General features: G+C 45.6%; 1 protein-coding gene across 1 annotated transcript; it reads right to left on the bottom strand.

Annotated features, from left to right (window-relative positions):
- Positions 1–699: 699 nt before the first annotated feature.
- On the bottom strand, positions 700–13,065 carry LOC138363767 (putative ammonium transporter 1). The gene is made up of 10 exons (XM_069323159.1): positions 12,854–13,065; positions 3,951–4,123; positions 3,645–3,734; positions 3,114–3,341; positions 2,530–2,729; positions 2,159–2,395; positions 1,842–1,953; positions 1,372–1,608; positions 1,136–1,240; positions 700–998 (listed from the first exon to the last, which is right to left on the bottom strand). Exons 1-10 carry the CDS (start codon positions 13,063–13,065, stop codon positions 700–702), a joined length of 1,893 nt encoding a protein of 630 aa, XP_069179260.1.
- Between the last annotated feature and the right edge of the window lie 5,524 nt (positions 13,066–18,589).

Here is an 18,589-nt window from a genome sequence, read left to right as displayed (position 1 = left end):
GTAGTCATTGATGCACGCATTGTATCCAGCATAGCATCACTGATTCACCCCTGTAATTATTCAGTGTTCTTGTGTGTACATGTATTTTAATTACACCTTAGTTATGTTTAATGTATATTACGGTATTTATAAATATGTTCATAAGTATTACTCGCTGCAGATAGCAATGTATCTAAAAATATTCATTTGGGCCTTAATTGGTAATATGTTGACCCCACGCCCCATGCTACTGGACACTTGGCAGCCAGTAGCAAAGGTGGAGTTATCCGAGAGGGACCTGAATCATAAGATAAGTCAAAGGTGCCTGTTTAGTTCAGTTAACATAGTTACTTGCCTGGTTAGACCATTATTTGCTTACCCATATATTCTTATATCGGGTAAGTTAGTGATCAGTGCCTATAGATATTATCTAAACTTATTAAATGAGAATATATCTGGTGATTCTTGGCTACCTGTGTGTATTTATTTGATATGTCTGATTGTTTCTTTGTTATCCCTTCATGAAGTATATTGATGTGTTTGTGAAGCAGTCGTTTCTTTAATCCCTAGACAAGGCCACATTTATTATTTAATTATTGCGAGACACATGAACCTTACCCATAACAATAAGTAATGACAAACACACACATACTTTAATAAGTAATGACAACATACACATACTTTCATAAGTAATAACACAGAAAAGAGAATCTTAAAGCTTTAGGTTTCGTCAAAAGCCTCATTCGGGTAACAATGAGGGTCTTGACCACGTTGATCTCTGGGTTCAACGAGGACTCGCAGATCATGGTCTCCCAGTCGGACTGTGAAGCCAGCTTCAGAGACACTATTGTTGGAGTTCAAGTGGTTAGCTTCGTGGTTGTTGAGGGACACGACGGGCGAGAGGTGGGATGGGACTGGTCCTGCACGACTCCAGTATACAAGGTGTCCAGGGACTGGAGCTGGGTCCTGGGAATTAGTCAAACCAAATTCTTCTGGGGCAGACATGTTGGGTGGAAGATCTGGAAAATAATGGATTAGATGAATAGTGGAAAATGTTGATAACAAAACTGTATGAATTTCTATGATGCATTTCATTAATATCAAATAAATAAACATCACACACAAAACTTTAAAAGCAACTTAGTTGACAACTTACTTGAATTCCTCTTGTTCTCCTGAGTGTTTACGGATCCATCGTACTGGCTCTCCAGCCAAGCGTCAGCTGGGTAGGCTGGCTCCCCGTGCTTCAAGATGTCCATTCCTGGCGTATAGATATTGTTAGAGATATAGAACATATACAATGTATAATGAATGCGTTCATAACACTAAAAATATAACAATTATCAATTATATAATACAAAAGTGAAAACTTTATGTATTATCTTCACTTGCCTGCAATTTCCATTTCTGGAGGCACCCTCAAGAGGCCGAGCAGCCTGAGGGAACCAAACATAACTAAACAGAGACCACCAGACCAGGCCACTATGGCCAGCGCCCCCACTATGTTCCAAGCGAGGACCTCCGCGCTGCCCCCGTACACAATGCCACCATCCTGGAAGAGGGCCACAGCAACCAGCCCCCACAACCCACCTCCCATGTGTACAGCCACAGCATCAAGTGGGTCGTCAACTGTGGAAGAAATATTTATTAACTTTACATCCACAACCTCAACAGTCCCAATATGCACGTACGCTTCCCAATAATATAAAATTTTATAAATATTATTATTTAAGTATATGCCATCTACAGAACATAACGTTAAAGTTAAAATATTTCAAACTCAAGTTAGATAAAACTGGCTACTTGTTGCCTTCTTGAGACAAAGTTAAGAAAACTGAGCGGTGAGAGAAGCAGTGACGTACCCTTCAACTTAGGCAGAAGGGTGTGGATGGCGAGGAAAACTGATCCACCCACTGTACCAATGACACTGGCACTCCACGGCCGCACAACGTTGCACCCGGCACTGATTGACACCTATCATGGAAACATGTCCTTAAGCATTGGATAAACAAACTCAGACATATTGCAAGTAACACCATTTTGATAAAAAATTTGTTATGTTATCATAATACTAAGTTAAGTTTAAATCAAACGTCTGTCAATGAAAATTTACAGCGAGCAGAGTCCATCATACTAGCACTAATGGACTCCCGGCCACACAGCGCAGAGCGGTACTTACCATGCCAGCGAGAGAACCATTAAGAGCCATTAGGAAGGACCAGGTGGACTCCCTCCCACACAGCACAGAACGGTACACCAGGAGCACAGCGATGCCTCCTGAAGACGCCGAGATCACAGTGTTAAAGACAGCCTTGGCAATGGCTACAGCATCACCCTCGTGGCTGATGGACGCTTGGGACCCTCCGTTGAAGGCCAGGAACCCGAAGAGCAGGATGAAGCCTCCCAAAGCTGCCAGCTGGAAGTTCAAACACAACTTTACACCTCCACCTTGACGTGTAATATTTGTATTAAACATGATAATCCACAAATATTTATATCTTGCTTCATGACTTCAGATAATAATATATTACCACTGTTCTATGAACATACCGGCACAGAGTGTCCACGTATCTCCTTGCCCTTGGGTCCGAAGCGACCAATTCTGGGCCCAAGAATTACAGCCCCAACAAGAGCTGCCACGCCCCCTGTGAGGTGGACGACGCCAGATCCACCGAAGTCCTGGTAGTGTTGAGTCTTGAGCCAGCCAACGTCTGACCAGGTCCAGTGTGACACCACCGGGTACACCACAGCTGTACAAACACAAATATTATCATAACTGAGCTGTTACAACACACAAACATGATTAAAACACGGCACACTACAGCTGTACCAACACTGCTGTATTTTATAATGTATCTATTAATTCCGTGGGAAATGTATTATTGTTTGCATTACCTTTTAAATTTATTGAGAAACACATAAAGTTTAATTATAATGATCAGTGTTAGGCTATTATTGTCTAACAAATTGTTTTTCTCTCAAGATTGCCCTGTTAAGGTTCCTCTCAAATATTATCTAAATTATATAAATAAACCCAGTGAGTAAAGTTATTTATTCATTGACCACAAAATAGTGTAAAGTATCCTGCTAAATTTGAAACATACTTTACAGAGAGAAAGAGGCTTCACACCCACCTGACAGCACGGTCGTGTAGATGAGATAAGCATTGAAGGCACACCGCTCAGCCATCGACCCCGAGATGATGGTGGAGGCTGTGGTGGCGATGACGAACTGGAAGAACCAGAAGGCCAGGTGCTCGTCCGACAGCCCGTACGACGCCCAGTACTCTGTACCAGAGAAGCTGTTCCCGCCTCCAAACGCCAGCGGGAACCCCACCAGCCAGTACGCTATGCCACCAATGACTGGGGAGAGTAACAGGGCAGATGGTTAGTACAGGGTGGGGACGATTGTGGAATTCATATCGCTATTACTACGTGAGGCTTGGTGGGAGGAAGTCGGTTAATTAAATACAGAGAACAATTTAGTATATAACACCAGCAGATGTGAAAAGCAAAAGCAGGAAATTACAGGAATACAAGAGTCGGCAAAGTTATATACATTGAGAGCTTACTTTAGCTATGAGATAGGAATAAAAAAATCATGTGCTAGTTCACCAGACATAAGCCAGATACGATAACAAATAACGAAGGTGTTTGATAACTTACAGACATCGAGCATGTTCTTGAGAAGGATGTTGGTGGTGTTCTTGGACCTTACGGAGCCTGCCTCAAGGAATGCGAACCCGGTCTGCAAGACTGAAATATAAACAAATGTTAGTCAAAAGTACAAATTGCATTCCAAATACATTATTCTAAGCATAATAAAACAAAATCTAACACACAGATTATTGTACGTCTATATACAACTATATAAAATACAACTATTTTATTAATATACAAAATGTGAAATAGGTGCCATATATATGTTTAAATACTTGAAAAAAGAGAGAAAACACAGATTTTGGTACTTACTGAATATGAGGATGGCGAACACAATGAGGAAGAGGGTGTCCAGGTCCTTCTGCAGAATGTCCAGTTCCCGGGACATTGGCGTCGGGTTCTCGCCAGACATTAGAAAACTTACATTGTGTCCGGCATCCATATTTGTTGCTGCCAGCGAGACTTCCAGATCTCTCAAATTGTAGCTTAAAAATTATTAGCAAAATAAATTTCCAGACAAAATTAACACGTCGTAAATTCCTGTGGATGTAATGTGGAGCAAGCCAAGCAGCTCCGAGGGTCTCGCCCTCCTGCTGCCAGGGCCTGCAACCTAATATCTAATTTCAGCGATTGATTGATTGATAAAGATTAAGCCACCCAAGAGGTGGCACGGGCATGAATAGCCCGTAAGTGGTACAATTTTTTTTTTCTCAGTATTCTGAGGTTGCTTTTAACCAACAAGCTGTTATCGCGGGGGAGGATACTGCTTCACAGTCTTTATGAGGGTGTCCAGCTGCTGGACACCTTTGTTGACCAGGAGAGTGGCTGTGTTGATGGCTTCAGGGTGGCCACTGCATGATTCAGGAACTCTTAAAGCTCTTCTAAGGTCATTGGTTGCTTCACATTCCAGTAGATAGTGAAGTAATGGCTTTTCTGTGACAGTTTGGCAGAAGATGCACTCTCTCTGTCGGGGTTCACCAATCTCCCAGTTGCATCTGTAACCTAGACGTAGTCTATATAACCTAACTGCTATTTCCCTGTGGATTCCTTTTGGGATATTTAACCTTTCTAATTTGGTAGCCTGAAGATACCATGTTGCAGATGGCGAACCTTCAGCTATTCGCTGGTGCAGGTAGGCTTTGTTGAGATGTGAGAGTTTTTTGGTGATGATGTTTTTTATGTTCTCTAGGCTGGGTTGAATTGTTTTATGTATCACTGGATGACGAGTTGCCAATTTAGCAATTTCATCAGCTTTTTCATTTAATGGGATTCCAATATGGGATGGGATCCAGTTTAAAGTTATGTTGAGTCCTTTGCCTTTAGCGACTGCTCCAAGATACAAAATGGTGGTAATTATTTCCACATTATCTTTCCACTGTTTTTGCCCTAGTATTTGAAGTGCAGCTTTTGAGTCTGTGTGTATGATTGCATTTTGAGTGTTTTGTGCAATCACATATGCGAATGCCTGTTGTATGGCAAACAGCTCAGTTTGGGTTGATGATACTAGTCCTCCCAGTCTCCAATATGCCTGTACGCTGGTCGTGCAAAGAGCAGCGCCAGCACTCTCATTTTCTGTGTCCACCGATCCGTCTGTGAAGATGTGGGTGGCTCCTGCTACTGCTATGCTATACATTTGCTCTTCTATTATGCGCCTTAGGATTGTCGGATCATAGGCAGCCTTTTTCATTGGGAGACTTTCTATTACTATTTTGAAAGTAAGCTCTTCCCACGGCGCGGAAGGAGTGTAATTTGGGTGTGGATGATCACCCTCTCTATCAAGAATCATGCTTTTTAAAAGTAGTCTGTTTAAGACTTTTCCTGCTCTTGCAACCCAAGAGTTTCCATTGTTTTGGCCTAGTCCAACCACCAAGGCCTGCCGTACTGGGATTGGATCAGAAGAAATAATAATCTTACTGATAATTGTAGCTGTCCTTTGTGATATTCTTTCTTGTAGAGAGGGCAAACCCGTCTCCAGTCTAAGAGTTTCAAGCCTGGTCCACATGGGGGCTCCCAGTGCAGCTCTCATAGCATTGTTTTGGGCAACTTCAAGCTTTATCCACTGTTGGTGTGATAGATTTGTGAGTGCAGGTGCGGCATAATCGATCACTGATCTGACTGCCTGTACATAGTATGTGCGAAGGACTTGCAGATTGGCTCCTCCAGAAAGGGAGGTTAGCGACCTGAGGATTGCCGTCCGGGCAGCAGTTCGCTCTCTCAAGTAAGTGACCTCAGCATTAAAATTCATGTGTGTGTCCAGGATGATTCCTAGATACTGATAGGTGTCGACCCATTCTATTGGTTGACCCTGTACTGTGAGTTGAATGTTGGGCTTCGCTATTTTTATGGGCATGACCTTTGACTTTGAGGGGTTGAGTTTGATCCCAATCTGTTTTGCCTCTTTGCTGATGCAGTCTAAGCATATGGGTGCAAGGCGCGCCGCATCCCTTCCTTTTATGATGATGACAAAGTCGTCCGCGTAGTTTAGCAGCCTGCAGTGATGTGGGAGTTTCAACCTCATTATACTTTCCATTAAACAGTTGAAGAGAAGAGGGCTGAGAATACCTCCTTGCGGTGTACCATTTTCATGTCTTTTGTACTCAGAGACTGTGCCATGAAGTTTTACTCTTGCTTCTCTGTTTATGAGACAGTTTTTGGTCCAGGAGAGCAGGTTGCCTCTGACCTCTTTGTCAATGAGGCAGCAGAGAATAGCTGGGGCGCTAGCCAGTTCAAAGGCTTTTTCGAGGTCCAGGAATATCAGCATTCCTGGTCTGTCATTCAAGTGGGCTAACAGAGTTGTAATACATTCCACTGTGCCAACCCCTCTTCTATAGGCATACATATCATGGTGCAGTTTAGGCATTTTCCACTCCAGTCTGTTGAGTGCCATTCTGTCAGCGGTCTTGGCTGCACAGCTCTGGAGAGAGATGGGCCTGGGATTAGCTGGATCTTTGGGTTTTGGGATCGGCACTATGTCTGCTCTATTCCAAGCAGAAGGTCTAGTTTGAGAAGTCCAGGCTAAATTAATTAACCTTAGGTATGCAGCGTCTCCCTCTGGGCCGAGGTTTCTAATAATTTTATAGGTTATTTTGTCGGCTCCAGGGGATGTATCCTTGGAGTTTTTCTTAGCCCGATTGAGCTCATCCAGTGTGAAGGGGGAATAGTGTCATAGACTTCTTCACATGCTGTAAGGATTCTGTGCCACCTTTCTTCTTCTAGTCCGGTCTGTACTGCTAATACATCTGGTGGAAGTTGATTGCTGGCTGCTCTCTCTGCAAACCTGGTTGCCAGTACTTCGGCTTCCTGTTGAGGATCCTTAGGGTGTGGAGCTTTAGGTGTTTTATTCCCTTTGGCCCGGTGAATTTGCTGCCACATCTCTCTGAGAGAGGTGTGTTCATTCAGGTGTGAACACCATTCCAGCCACTTTTGTTCTTTTATTTGTCTGGTCTCTCGATGTACATGTTCCTTGACCTCACAAAGTAAGATCCTGTTGCGGTCGCAATAGTACCAATGATCATTATGGTGTCCGGTGGACTGTTTTTTCAGTGGGATTGAGTGGTTGGCTGCACTTTGAATCGCTTTGACAAATTCTTGTTCTGCCTGATTAATGTCTTCGGGAAGATCATAGTTTCTTTGCCACTCTGAAATGAGGTTTTGAAATCGGTCCCAGTTTGCTAAAGCAAAGTTCCAGGCTTCAGATGGAGGCGGAGGTGGGGTGGGTAGGTCTAACTGAAGATCAATTTGGACCCCATAGTGGTCGCTTGTGAGTGTGGGCTCAACTGACCATGTTGCTGCATCTCTTACGGAGGCTGAAACGAAGGTTAGGTCTAATCTGCCTCCTTGGATGTGGGTAGGTTCATTCTTGTTTAGGATTTGTATTTCTGGAAGCTGGTCCAGTAGATGTGTAATGTGTATGCCGGCTTCATTTGTTTTGTTCGAGCCCAGTGCCAATCGATGATGGGCATTAAAATCTCCACAAATGATTGTGTTTGTTGTTGTCGCGTGTCCAAATAACACAGAGAGATCCATTTCGGCTTGTGGAGACCTGTACACATTGAACACTTCAAGTTTGTCGTGTCTTAGCTCAATGGTGACTCCCATTACCTCTGTCCCTGCTCCACAATTGGGTGGGCTGGTTATGGATTAGGAGATCAGGTCACATTTTACATAGATTGCACATCCCCTGGATTGCCCATTGATCCATGGAAGGAAGAAGCCTCGATAGCCTGAGATTTTAGGTTCTAATCCGGCTCGAAGCAAGCTCTCCTGTAGTATCAGGATGTCTATGCCCTTGGTTGCTGCTATGCATTGCAAGTGTTGCCTAATTTCAGCGACCCTCTGGAGTATATATAGGTGAGCAACCAAGTTGCCGATTGGTACTTTTTGCAGATACGTCACTCTTCCGGGTAATTTGGGATATCGATATTTATGGCAGGTGGCTGCAAGTAATGAATCCCCCAATGGTGAACATTCCAGTTGTAAAGTATGTGAACGAGAGTTGGGACATACTCTCCAACACTAATTTGTGATTGCCCTGTTATCAGTGATTTCAGACCAAATGGTATGAGGTACTCTGATAGTTGTAATTATTTCATATACTAAGAAGTGTATGAAGTTGAAGATATTCTTGTGCTGTACCCAGATTTTGCTAGTGGAGGCTAATAGATACCTTACTTTTCATGCTCTCTCCTGATTCCATGTATGACTAGCTGTCCTGTGAGGTGGGGATGTTGGATGAGGGTGTAGCTGGTTTTTTATCTACACTGTGTGGTAGATCAAAAGGGGCTTCTACAGAATAGGGTAGAAGCACATTGTTGTGTATACCTAAGCTTGTTAAAAAGACATTATTTGAGAGGAATTTGATAGAAACTGGTAAAAATAAATATAATATAATATTTCCATGATCAGTGCTTAGCTCCTATAAAAATCATAACGTTAATATTTAGTCAAAGTTAATTTATTTTTGTACTGAGGTAGGTATTTTCTCCCCTGATTCCGTGTATGATTAACCATCCTGTGAGATGGGAATATTAGATGAACTTATAGCTAGTTTTTAATCTACAATGTATAATCTTTCATATATAATAGGGTAACAGCACATTGCTGTGTATACCTAAGCTTGTTAATAAAAAAAGGGTAATTTGGCAAGATGTTTAACAAAAAAGTTTGTTTCCCGACCCGCCGAGGAATAGTTCGACGCTTGATCCATGTTCCATATTTTAATATCCTAAATATTTAGATACTTTGCATATTTTCTATAATTTTCTCGTTCATATCTAAACAATTAAGCTTCCGTCATCTATCTTCCTACTTATGACCTTTATTAAGGAATTAGTCACAAGGAGATGGTTTATTGACAATTATTTTAAATCCTACTGAAGTCATAGCTATGATACAAGAGTCGCGCTCAGTGATAGTCAACCTCGTAAATCTGTTGATGTGAAATACTGAGGGTGTGCAAAATACACCTTCATAGTATAATAAGTATATATTAGGTATTTTTCGAATTATCTTCTTATCATGCTAGTTTTGTGTTGCATATGTTCTGTCAATACGCATCTCTTCACCCTAATTCGAAGCTAGAAGATATTTCTGTGGTTGTACACCTGCTCACTGCAGCCGCAACTGTAATAAATGTTATAGGAAAGTGAAGGAAAGACCTAATACATATGTAAGCGTTATAATACTAAATTCTCGGATGAAAGAATTCATCATAGAATTCATCCGAATGTACCTTCCTTCATGAAGGTGGCAAACTGTGGACCACTGTGTCGCACAGTCCACCAGACTGTACGACACAGTGGTTGCCAGGATCAGGTTGAGTTACCATTACCTGTGGCAGGTGGCTGCAGGTGACAGATCTCCCAATCCTGAGCACTCCAGGTGCAAACTCAGTGAGCAGGAACTGCGGCATGATCTCCCACATTACATCACCGAATGCCCAGTTATTAGACCTTTCAGACCAGTTGGCATGAAGTACCTGGAGCTTTGCAATTACTATATTCACTCTCGTGTTCTTGAAGATATCCTCACAGTGTACCCAAAATTTGCCAGTTCAGGCTACTAAACATATGGCCCTGTATGACTAACCATCCTGCGAGATGGGGACCTTTAGTATCACTGCTGCCTTATTCACTCTTGTGTTGATGATGATATCCTCATAACGAACCCAGAGTCCGCCAGTGCAGACTATTTATCACATGCTTCTGTACGACTATCCATCCTGTGTGATGGGGATTTTTTGCATCACGTAGCTAGCTTTTGGTCATACTGTACTCCCCTTCATATAGTCTAGGGTAGCTGCACAAATGCAGATGTACCTAATATATTAATACTGACTGACATAGGGAGAACATTGTTTACATTACCTTCATAAAGAAAATAGACTAAATCCGAAATTTTGGTATTAAAGCACTTACACATGTATTGGGTCTTTCTTTCACCTAAATTCAACCACTAAGGCATTGTACTAAGTTTCTCCAAATTTTATATTACTATTAAATTAAACTTCTAAATCTAAATCTACATAATACAGTATATGTTTATAATAATCACGTCTTATGTTATCACCATACTCTCTCTTATTTAAACAATGTTCAGAAATGTTGTGTAAACTAACTCAAGTATAAACATATAGCAATTTACGAATAAATTCGTTGACTCCATTAAAAACATGTTTAACCTGAAACAGAATATCGTGTGCAACTATGACTGGAGTTGTACTGAAGGAGTTTCACTGGAACTCTCTGTTTCAATATTATATTTAACAGGGCTTGTCTTAGGACTCCTCCTTGAGGTATGGTGAGTTTACACAGCTTAGCATGAGGAAAAATAAAGGAAACTGTAGAAGGCATATTAGGCTATACGGGGGTACCTCTTATTTATATACATCCAAACTCATTCATTTTTTAAACAATCTACATTGATTTCCTGCACTATATTCTAATCATCAGTAAACTGGTAAATGTTGCTATTCAATTTAGTGTCTAAGTCATTCATTCAAGTTCAAGTAAGTTTATTGAGAAAACGAAAATCTCAAAAAGGATAGAGTAGCTTAGGCTATTTCTTCCCTAGTCTACATAAGGTCCCTCAAGGACTCACAAACCCATACAGTACACAATTATTAATCATATTCTATATTTCCAATGGTAATCACATGGCATACTGTGAGATCTCTTATTGATTATGCTGCCCATATGTCTTGATATCTGTACTGTTTTGCAGACTAAACAAGTTGGAGAAGGTTCAAAATGAAATCATGCGAATAATCCCTAGAAGATTCTCGTGGCCCAAGAACTACTATTACTGAGATAATAATGATATAATTGAACTTACAGAGTACTGAGGATAGAATTTCAGAGATAAATGAAGCTTCGTAAATCATTCATATCTATACAGCAAGAGTATGGGGTGAAGGGGGGGTGATAGGGATGGCATAGTGTGAGATGGGAGGGAGGTTTGAATGAGCATTTGAATGGGGACAGGGAGGGTTCAGGGTAAGGGGGGTTTCTATGGGGTCGAAGATGGGGGTATTGTCCTCTCCTCTGGGGTTGCTGGGGTGCTGGTTGGGAGTTCCCCACTCTCATATGGGGCTGTTGAGTTGTGGGGCTGGAATCCTTGGTTCACTCCGCTCACGCTGCACGTTCTCCTTACTTCTGCTGCCTTTACTCTCCCTTCCCTCATCATGTCCCTCTGGAGGAATATTTTCCTGTAACTTCTCACATGGTACAGGTGGCTCATTTTGTTAGTATCCATCAATGGTCCATGTTCGTGTTCTACCTTTGCTAAATAGTCTCTCCTTGTTTGTCCTTTCTATTCTGAGTATTTTTATGCGGGGATTGTCTCTCCTGTTTCTTCTCTCTTTGAGTAGCGTGCAGCTGAACACCCGTAGTCTCTCCTCGACGCTCATACCTCTCAGTTCAGGGACCAGTGAGTTGGCTTGCCTCTAAATATTCTCGAACTTCGTTATATGTTTAATAAGATAAGGACTCGATATTGTTGCCTCATATTCCAGCAATAGTTTTACATACGCGAAATTCAAGATCTGAACGTCTCATTGTTCAGATTCTATATGGCAGTTCTTATATAACCTATTTATTAGGTTTTGGTGACAGGTTGGGGGTCATGTCAACTCGACAGTGAAAGTGATTTCACTGTCAGATTTCAATACGGAGTAATTGTAATCTTACTTTGTAATTGAACAAGTAATTTGTTATATGGGCAGTGGTTGTACTGAGAAGGGCCAATAGCTAGAATCAAGATGTATCTTGAATAGTGGGATAGATAGGCCCGCCCCAAGGAAAAAGGTTCCTAGTAATGATTCTATGTTTTAAATTACAGGTCTATAGACTATTAGCAAATCATCTACACCACTTCAACAGGAAGAATGGATACTTCTCAAAATCTAGCTTATTTATTAAGCCCTCTAATAACCCCTTATATACATTAATACAATAAATCCCTTTACCACTCTTCCTTACGTTAATCACCTTGGACCACATAGACAGGATGCAAGGTTTACAATTGCAACTTGGGTAAAGACTACTTGGAGAAGGACAATACTAAAGGCTCTAAGTAGCCTGGTAAAACTTGATCACACATGGTTTCACTAAAACACCCTAGAGTAATCTTAGAGATATAAACACTAGCTTAGGCTACACAAGAACTAATTACACACTTTGCCAGAGCCCGGTAACACAGTATAAGGTAATTATCTTGTAGAACTGAGAATCAAGATAAGGTAAGGGGAGAGAGAGAAGGAAGAGGAGTACAGAGACTACGAGAGAGTGTGAACACCACAACAGCCAGAACCAGTAAGGAGGAGAGCAGCCTCCTCCGCTCTCTTAAATATGTTGCCGGGTAGGGTGCCTAGCTGATCGTACAGCTATAAACATTACAAATTTTCACCGACATTCATTACTAGTTACTTTAACAGTTCTAAGAATAGCTGACAACTAGTTCAATATTATATTTAATAATCAACAAGCTCAGAGTCTAAATGCTCTGTGAGAACAAGATTCATCTTACGTCTGGCAAGGTAGACGGAACCAAGGCATGAGAAGCTCTGCGTATAAACGTTATTGTTAATAAACTATCCTTCTCACAAGATTATTTGGAACTCAATTTGACCTCTAGTCTCCAACTAAGAACCCAGGGTCGTAACATAATTGTAGAGGTCTTGAGTAATATGTGGTCTGTGGTGACAGGTCCTTCAGGGCCAGATGGTAGAGGTTTGAAGTAATATTAGTGTTGTGGACGGGTCCTCCAGGGCCATATAGTAGAAGTCTGGAGTAATATTAGTGCTGTGGACGGGTCCTTCAGGGCAGTCCACACTGCCCTGTCGGGGTTCGTCCAGACAGTCGTAGGGGTCGTCCAGACGGTCGTGGGGACATCCAGACAGTCGTGGGTCATCCAGACAGTCGGGGGTCATCCAGACATTCGGGGGTCGTCAAGATAGTCAGGGGTCGTCCAGACAGTCGGAGGGTCATCCAGACATTCGGGGGTCATCCAGACAGTCGGGGGTCATCCAGACAGTCGGGGGTCATCCAGACAGTCGGGGGGTCATCCAGACAGTCGGGAGTCATCCAGACAGTCGGGGGTCGTCCAGACAGTCGGGGGTAATCCAGAGTCATATGGTCGTCCAGACGGTCGTGGGGACATGCAGACAGTCGGGGTTCATCCAGACAGTCGGGGGTCATCCAGACAGTCGTAGGGTCGTCCAGACGGTCGTGGGGACATCCAGACAGTCGTGGGTCATCCAGACAGTCGGGAGTCATCCAGACAGTCGGGGGTCGTCCAGACAGTCGGGGTCATCCAGACAATAGTAGGGTCGTCCGGACGGTCGTGGAAACATGCAGACAGTCGGGGTCATCCAGGAGGTCGGGGGTCGTCCAGACTGTCGGGGGGTCATCCAGACAGTCGGGGGGTCATCCAGAAAGTCGGGAGTCATCCAGACAGTCAGGGGTCATCCAGACAGTCGGGGGGTCATCCAGACAGTCGGGGGTCATCCAGACAGTCGGGGGGTCATCCAGACAGTCGAGAGTCATCCAGACAATCGGGGGGTCAATCAGACAGTCGGGGGTCATCCAGACAGTCGGGGGTCATCCATACAGTCGTAGGATCGTCCAGACGGTCGTGGGGTCATCCAGACAGTCGGGGGGTCATCCAGACAGTCGGGGGTCATCCAAACAGTCGGGGGTCATCCAGACAGTCGGGAGTCATCCAGACAGTTGGGGGTCGTCCAGACAGTCGGGGGTCATCCAGACAGTCGGGGGTCATCCAGACAGTCGGGGGTCGTCCAGTCAGTCGTGGGTCATCCAGACAGTCGGGGGTCATCCAGACAGTCGGGAGTCATCCAGACAGTCGGGGGTCGTCCAGACAGTCGGGGGTCATCCAAACAATCGTAGGGTCGTCCCGACGGTTGTGGGAACATGCAGACAGTCGGGGGTCATCCAGACAGTCGGGGGTCATCCAGACAGTCGGGGGTCATCCATACAGTCGTAGGGTCGTCCAGACGGTCGTGGGGACATCCAGACAGTCGTGGGTCATCCAGACAGTCGGGAGTCATCCAGACAGTCGGGGGTCATTCAGACAGTCGGGAGTCATCCAGACAGCCGGGGTTCGTTCAGACAGTCGTAGGGTCGTCCAGACGGTCGTGGGGACATCCAGACAGTCGTGGGTCATCCAGACAGTCGGGAGTCATCCAGACAGTCGGGGGTCATCCAGACAGTCGGGGGTCGTCAAGATAGTCAGGAGTCATCCAGACAGTCGGAGGGTCATCCAGACAGTCGGGGGTCATCCAGACAGTCGGGGGTCATCCAGACAGTCGGGGGGTCATCCAGACAGTCAGGAGTCATCCAGACAGTCGGGGGTCGTCCAGACAGTCGGGGGTCATCCAGACAGTCGGGGGTCATCCATACAGTCGTAGGGTCGTCCAGACGGTCTTGGGGACATCCAGACAGTCGTGGGTCATCCAGACAGTCGGGAGTCATCCAGACAGTCGGGGGTAATCCAGACAGTCGTAGGGTCGTCCAGATGGTCGTGAGGACATCCAGACAGTCGTGGGTCATCCAGACAGTCGGGAGTCATCCAGATAGTCGGGGGTCATCCAGACAATCGGGAGTCATCCAGACAATCGGGGGTCGTCCAGACAGTCGTAGGGTCGTCCAGACGGTCGTGGGGACATCCAGACAGTCGTGGGTCATCCAGACAGTCGGGAGTCATCCAGACAGTCGGGGTCATCCAGACAGTCGGGGGTCGTCAAGATAGTCAGTGGGTCATCCAGACAGTCGGGAGTCATCCAGACAGTCGGGGGTCGTCCAGACAGTCAGGGGTCATCCAGACAATAGTAGGGTCGTCCGGACCGTCGTGGAAACATGCAGACAGTCGGGGGTCATCCAGGAGGTCGGGGGTCGTCCAGACAGTCGGGGTCATCCAGACAGTCAGGTGTCATCCAGACAGTCGGGAGTCATCCAGACAGTCGGGGGTCATCCAGACAGTCGGGGGGTCATCCAGACAGTCGGGGGTCATCCAGACAATCGGGGGGTCATCCAGACAGTCGAGAGTCATCCAGACAATCGGGGGGTCATCCAGACAGTCGGGGGTCATCCAGACAGTCGGGGGTCATCCATACAGTCGTAGGATCATCCAGACGGTCGTGGAGACATCCAGACAGTCGTGAGTCATCCAGACAGTCGGGAGTCATCCAGACAGTCGGGAGTCATCCAGACAGTCGGGGGTCATCCAGACAGTCGGTAGTCATCCAGACAGTTGGGAGTCATCCAGACAGTCGGGGTTCGTCCAGACAGTCGTAGGGTCGTCCAGACGGTCGGAGGGACATCCAGACAGTCGTGGGTCATCCAGACAGTCGGGAGTCATCCAAACAGTCGGGGGTCATCCAGACAGTCGGGGGTCGTCAAGATAGTCAGGGGTCGTGCAGACAGTCGGGGGGTCATCCAGACAGTCGGGGGTCATCCAGACAGTCGGGGGTCATCCAGACAGTCAGGGGTCATCCAGACAGTCGGGAGTCATCCAGACAGTCGAGGGTCGTCCAGACAGTCGGGGGTCATCCAGACAGTCGGGGGTCATCCAGACAGTCGTAGGGTCGTCCAGACGGTCGTGGGGACATGCAGCCAGTCGGGGGTCATCCAGACAGCCGGGGGTCATCCAGACAGTCGGGGGTCATCCATACAGTCGTAGGGTCGTCCCGACGGTCGTGGGAAAATCCAGACAGTCGTGGGTCATCCAGGCAGTCGGGAGTCATCCAGACAGTCGGGAGTCATCCAGACAGTCGGGGGTCGTCCAGACAGTCGTAGGGTCGTCCAGACGGTCGTGGGGACATCCAGACAGTCGTGGGTCATCCAGACAGTCGGGAGTCATCCAGACAGTCGGGGGTCATCCAGCCAGTCGGGGGTCGTCAAGATAGTCAGGGGTCATCCAGACAGTCGTTGGGTCGTCCAGACAGTCGTTGGGACATCCAGACAGTCGGAGTTATCCAGACAGTCGTGGGGTCGTCCAGACAGTCGGGGGTCGTCCAGACAGTCGTTGGGTCGTCCAGACAGTCGTGGGGACATCCAGACAGTCGGAGTCATCCAGACAGTCGTGGGGTCGTCCAGACAGTCGGGGGTCGTCCAGACAGTCGGGGGTCATCCAGACAGTCGGGGGTCATCCAGACAGTCGTAGGGTCGTCCAGACGGTCGTGGGGACATGCAGCCAGTCGGGGGTCATCCAGACAGCCGGGGGTCATCCAGACAGTCGGGGGTCATCCATACAGTCGTAGGGTCGTCCCGACGGTCGTGGGAACATCCAGACAGTCGTGGGTCATCCAGGCAGTCGGGAGTCATCCAGACAGTCGGGAGTCATCCAGACAGTCGGAGGTCGTCCAGACAGTCGTAGGGTCGTCCAGACGGTCGTGGGGACATCCAGACAGTCGTGGGTCATCCAGACAGTCGGGAGTCATCCAGACAGTCGGGGGTCATCCAGCCAGTCGGGGGTCGTCAAGATAGTCAGGGGTCATCCAGACAGTCGTTGGGTCGTCCAGACAGTCGTTGGGACATCCAGACAGTCGGAGTTATCCAGACAGTCGTGGGGTCGTCCAGACAGTCGGGGGTCGTCCAGACAGTCGTTGGGTCGTCCAGACAGTTGTGGGGACATCCAGACAGTCGGAGTCATCCAGACAGTCGTGGGGTCGTCCAGACAGTCGGGGGTCGTCCAGACAGTCGTGGGGTCGTCCAGACGAAGATGGGGGTCATCCAGACAGTAGTGTGGATATCCACATAGTTTGGGGTCGTCGTAACGGTCGTGGAGTCGTCCAGACGGTCTAAGGTCGTCCAGATAGCCGTGGGGGGTCGTCAAGATGGTCGTGGGGTTATCCAGACAGTCGTGGGGACATCCACAAAGTCGATGGTTCAAGTCATGGGGTCGTTCAGATGGTCGTAGAGTCGTCCAGATGGTCGTGGGGTCGTCTAGACAGTCGTGGGGTCGTTCTGGCGGTTGTGGGGTCATCCAGGCAGTCTTGGGGCCGTTCTTGCGGTTGTGGGGTCATCCAGACAGCCTTGGGGTCAACCAGAAAGTCGTGGGGTCATCCACATTGTCGTGGGGTTGTCCAGAAGGTCATGGGGGTTTTCCAGACAATCGTTGAGTCATGCCGACGGCCGTGGGGTCAACCAGACAATTGTGGGATCATTCAGACAGTCGTGGGGTCATCCACATTGTCGTGGGGTCATCCACAAAGTCGTGGGGTCGTCTAGACGGTCGTGGGGTCGTCCCACTTGTTCGATTGTTTCGTTGTGACTTGTACTCTCGTCGACACTGTGGTGGAAGCAGATGAAGCGATTAATTAACCAACAGAATTTTTTAATTCACTCGATCTGCCAGGAATACCACCACCGCACGAACTGTAATTAATATTCGGCGTGCCAATTATCATGTTACGAAATATCAACCAGCAAAATCTTAGCAACGACACGCGGCTTGCAGTAAAAAATGATTCAGCAAAGTCGTAGAACAACAATCTTGACAGGACCTTTCAAAGGTGAAGATGTCCTCATTCTTCACATTCCTGTGATTCCAACGGATTTGCCATTTCAATTTATGAGATTGTAATTTCCAAATTCGACTGGGGTTTGCAATCAACATCAACAAAGCTCAGGACTAATCTTTAGAATTGTGCGGTTTAGATCTAGACACTGATTGCTTCTCACATGGACATTTATATGTTGCGTGTTCTAGAGTCGGCAATGAGACAATCTCTATATCTTCACAGACAGTGGAACAAGAAAAAAATATTGTATACACACAAGCATTGTGAAATTAAACATGTAAGAAACATGAATTTTCTGTTTTCTTTCTTTTCTATTTAACCAGACTTAGCCACAGCAACGCGTGGAGGGTACAGCTGATATAAAAATAAACTATACTCTCGAAATGCACCGTCTGGTAAACAACACAGCTCAATTTCATCGCATTTCATACAAAATAATCAAATCAAAATCAAAACATCAATCAAAATCTATGAAAATTCAATTTATCAGTGCAATCAGAAACATTGAAATGTAATTGTAACATATCTAGTATAGCGTGTGTGTTGCTCCTACATGCAATAGATGGCACTGTTTTTCAATAAAAGTATAGTTTTACCTGTCACAGGTGTGGCATCTATACTTATACTTATGAATTGAACGGTATGGTAAACAACACAGCTCAATTCCAACACAATGTCAGCCAAAATAATTCACTAAAAATAAAATAAATCGAAATCTATGAAAATAAAATTTATCAATGCAACTGGAAACACTGAAATGGAATTCGTGACATATTTAGTATAGCATGCATGTTGCCATTATGTGCAACAGATGGTGCTGTTTTTCAAAGCGCATGTTTTTACCTGTCACATGGGTGGCATCTATATAATAGGTTTATAAAAAAGATACACCTATTTAAATTCAACATTGTGT

Source organism: Procambarus clarkii, chromosome 11 (genome assembly GCF_040958095.1).
Source record: "Procambarus clarkii isolate CNS0578487 chromosome 11, FALCON_Pclarkii_2.0, whole genome shotgun sequence".
Lineage (NCBI taxonomy): Eukaryota > Metazoa > Arthropoda > Malacostraca > Decapoda > Cambaridae > Procambarus > Procambarus clarkii.
Note: the sequence above shows the minus strand (reverse complement) of the source record. Positions and strands in the feature narration are given on the sequence as shown.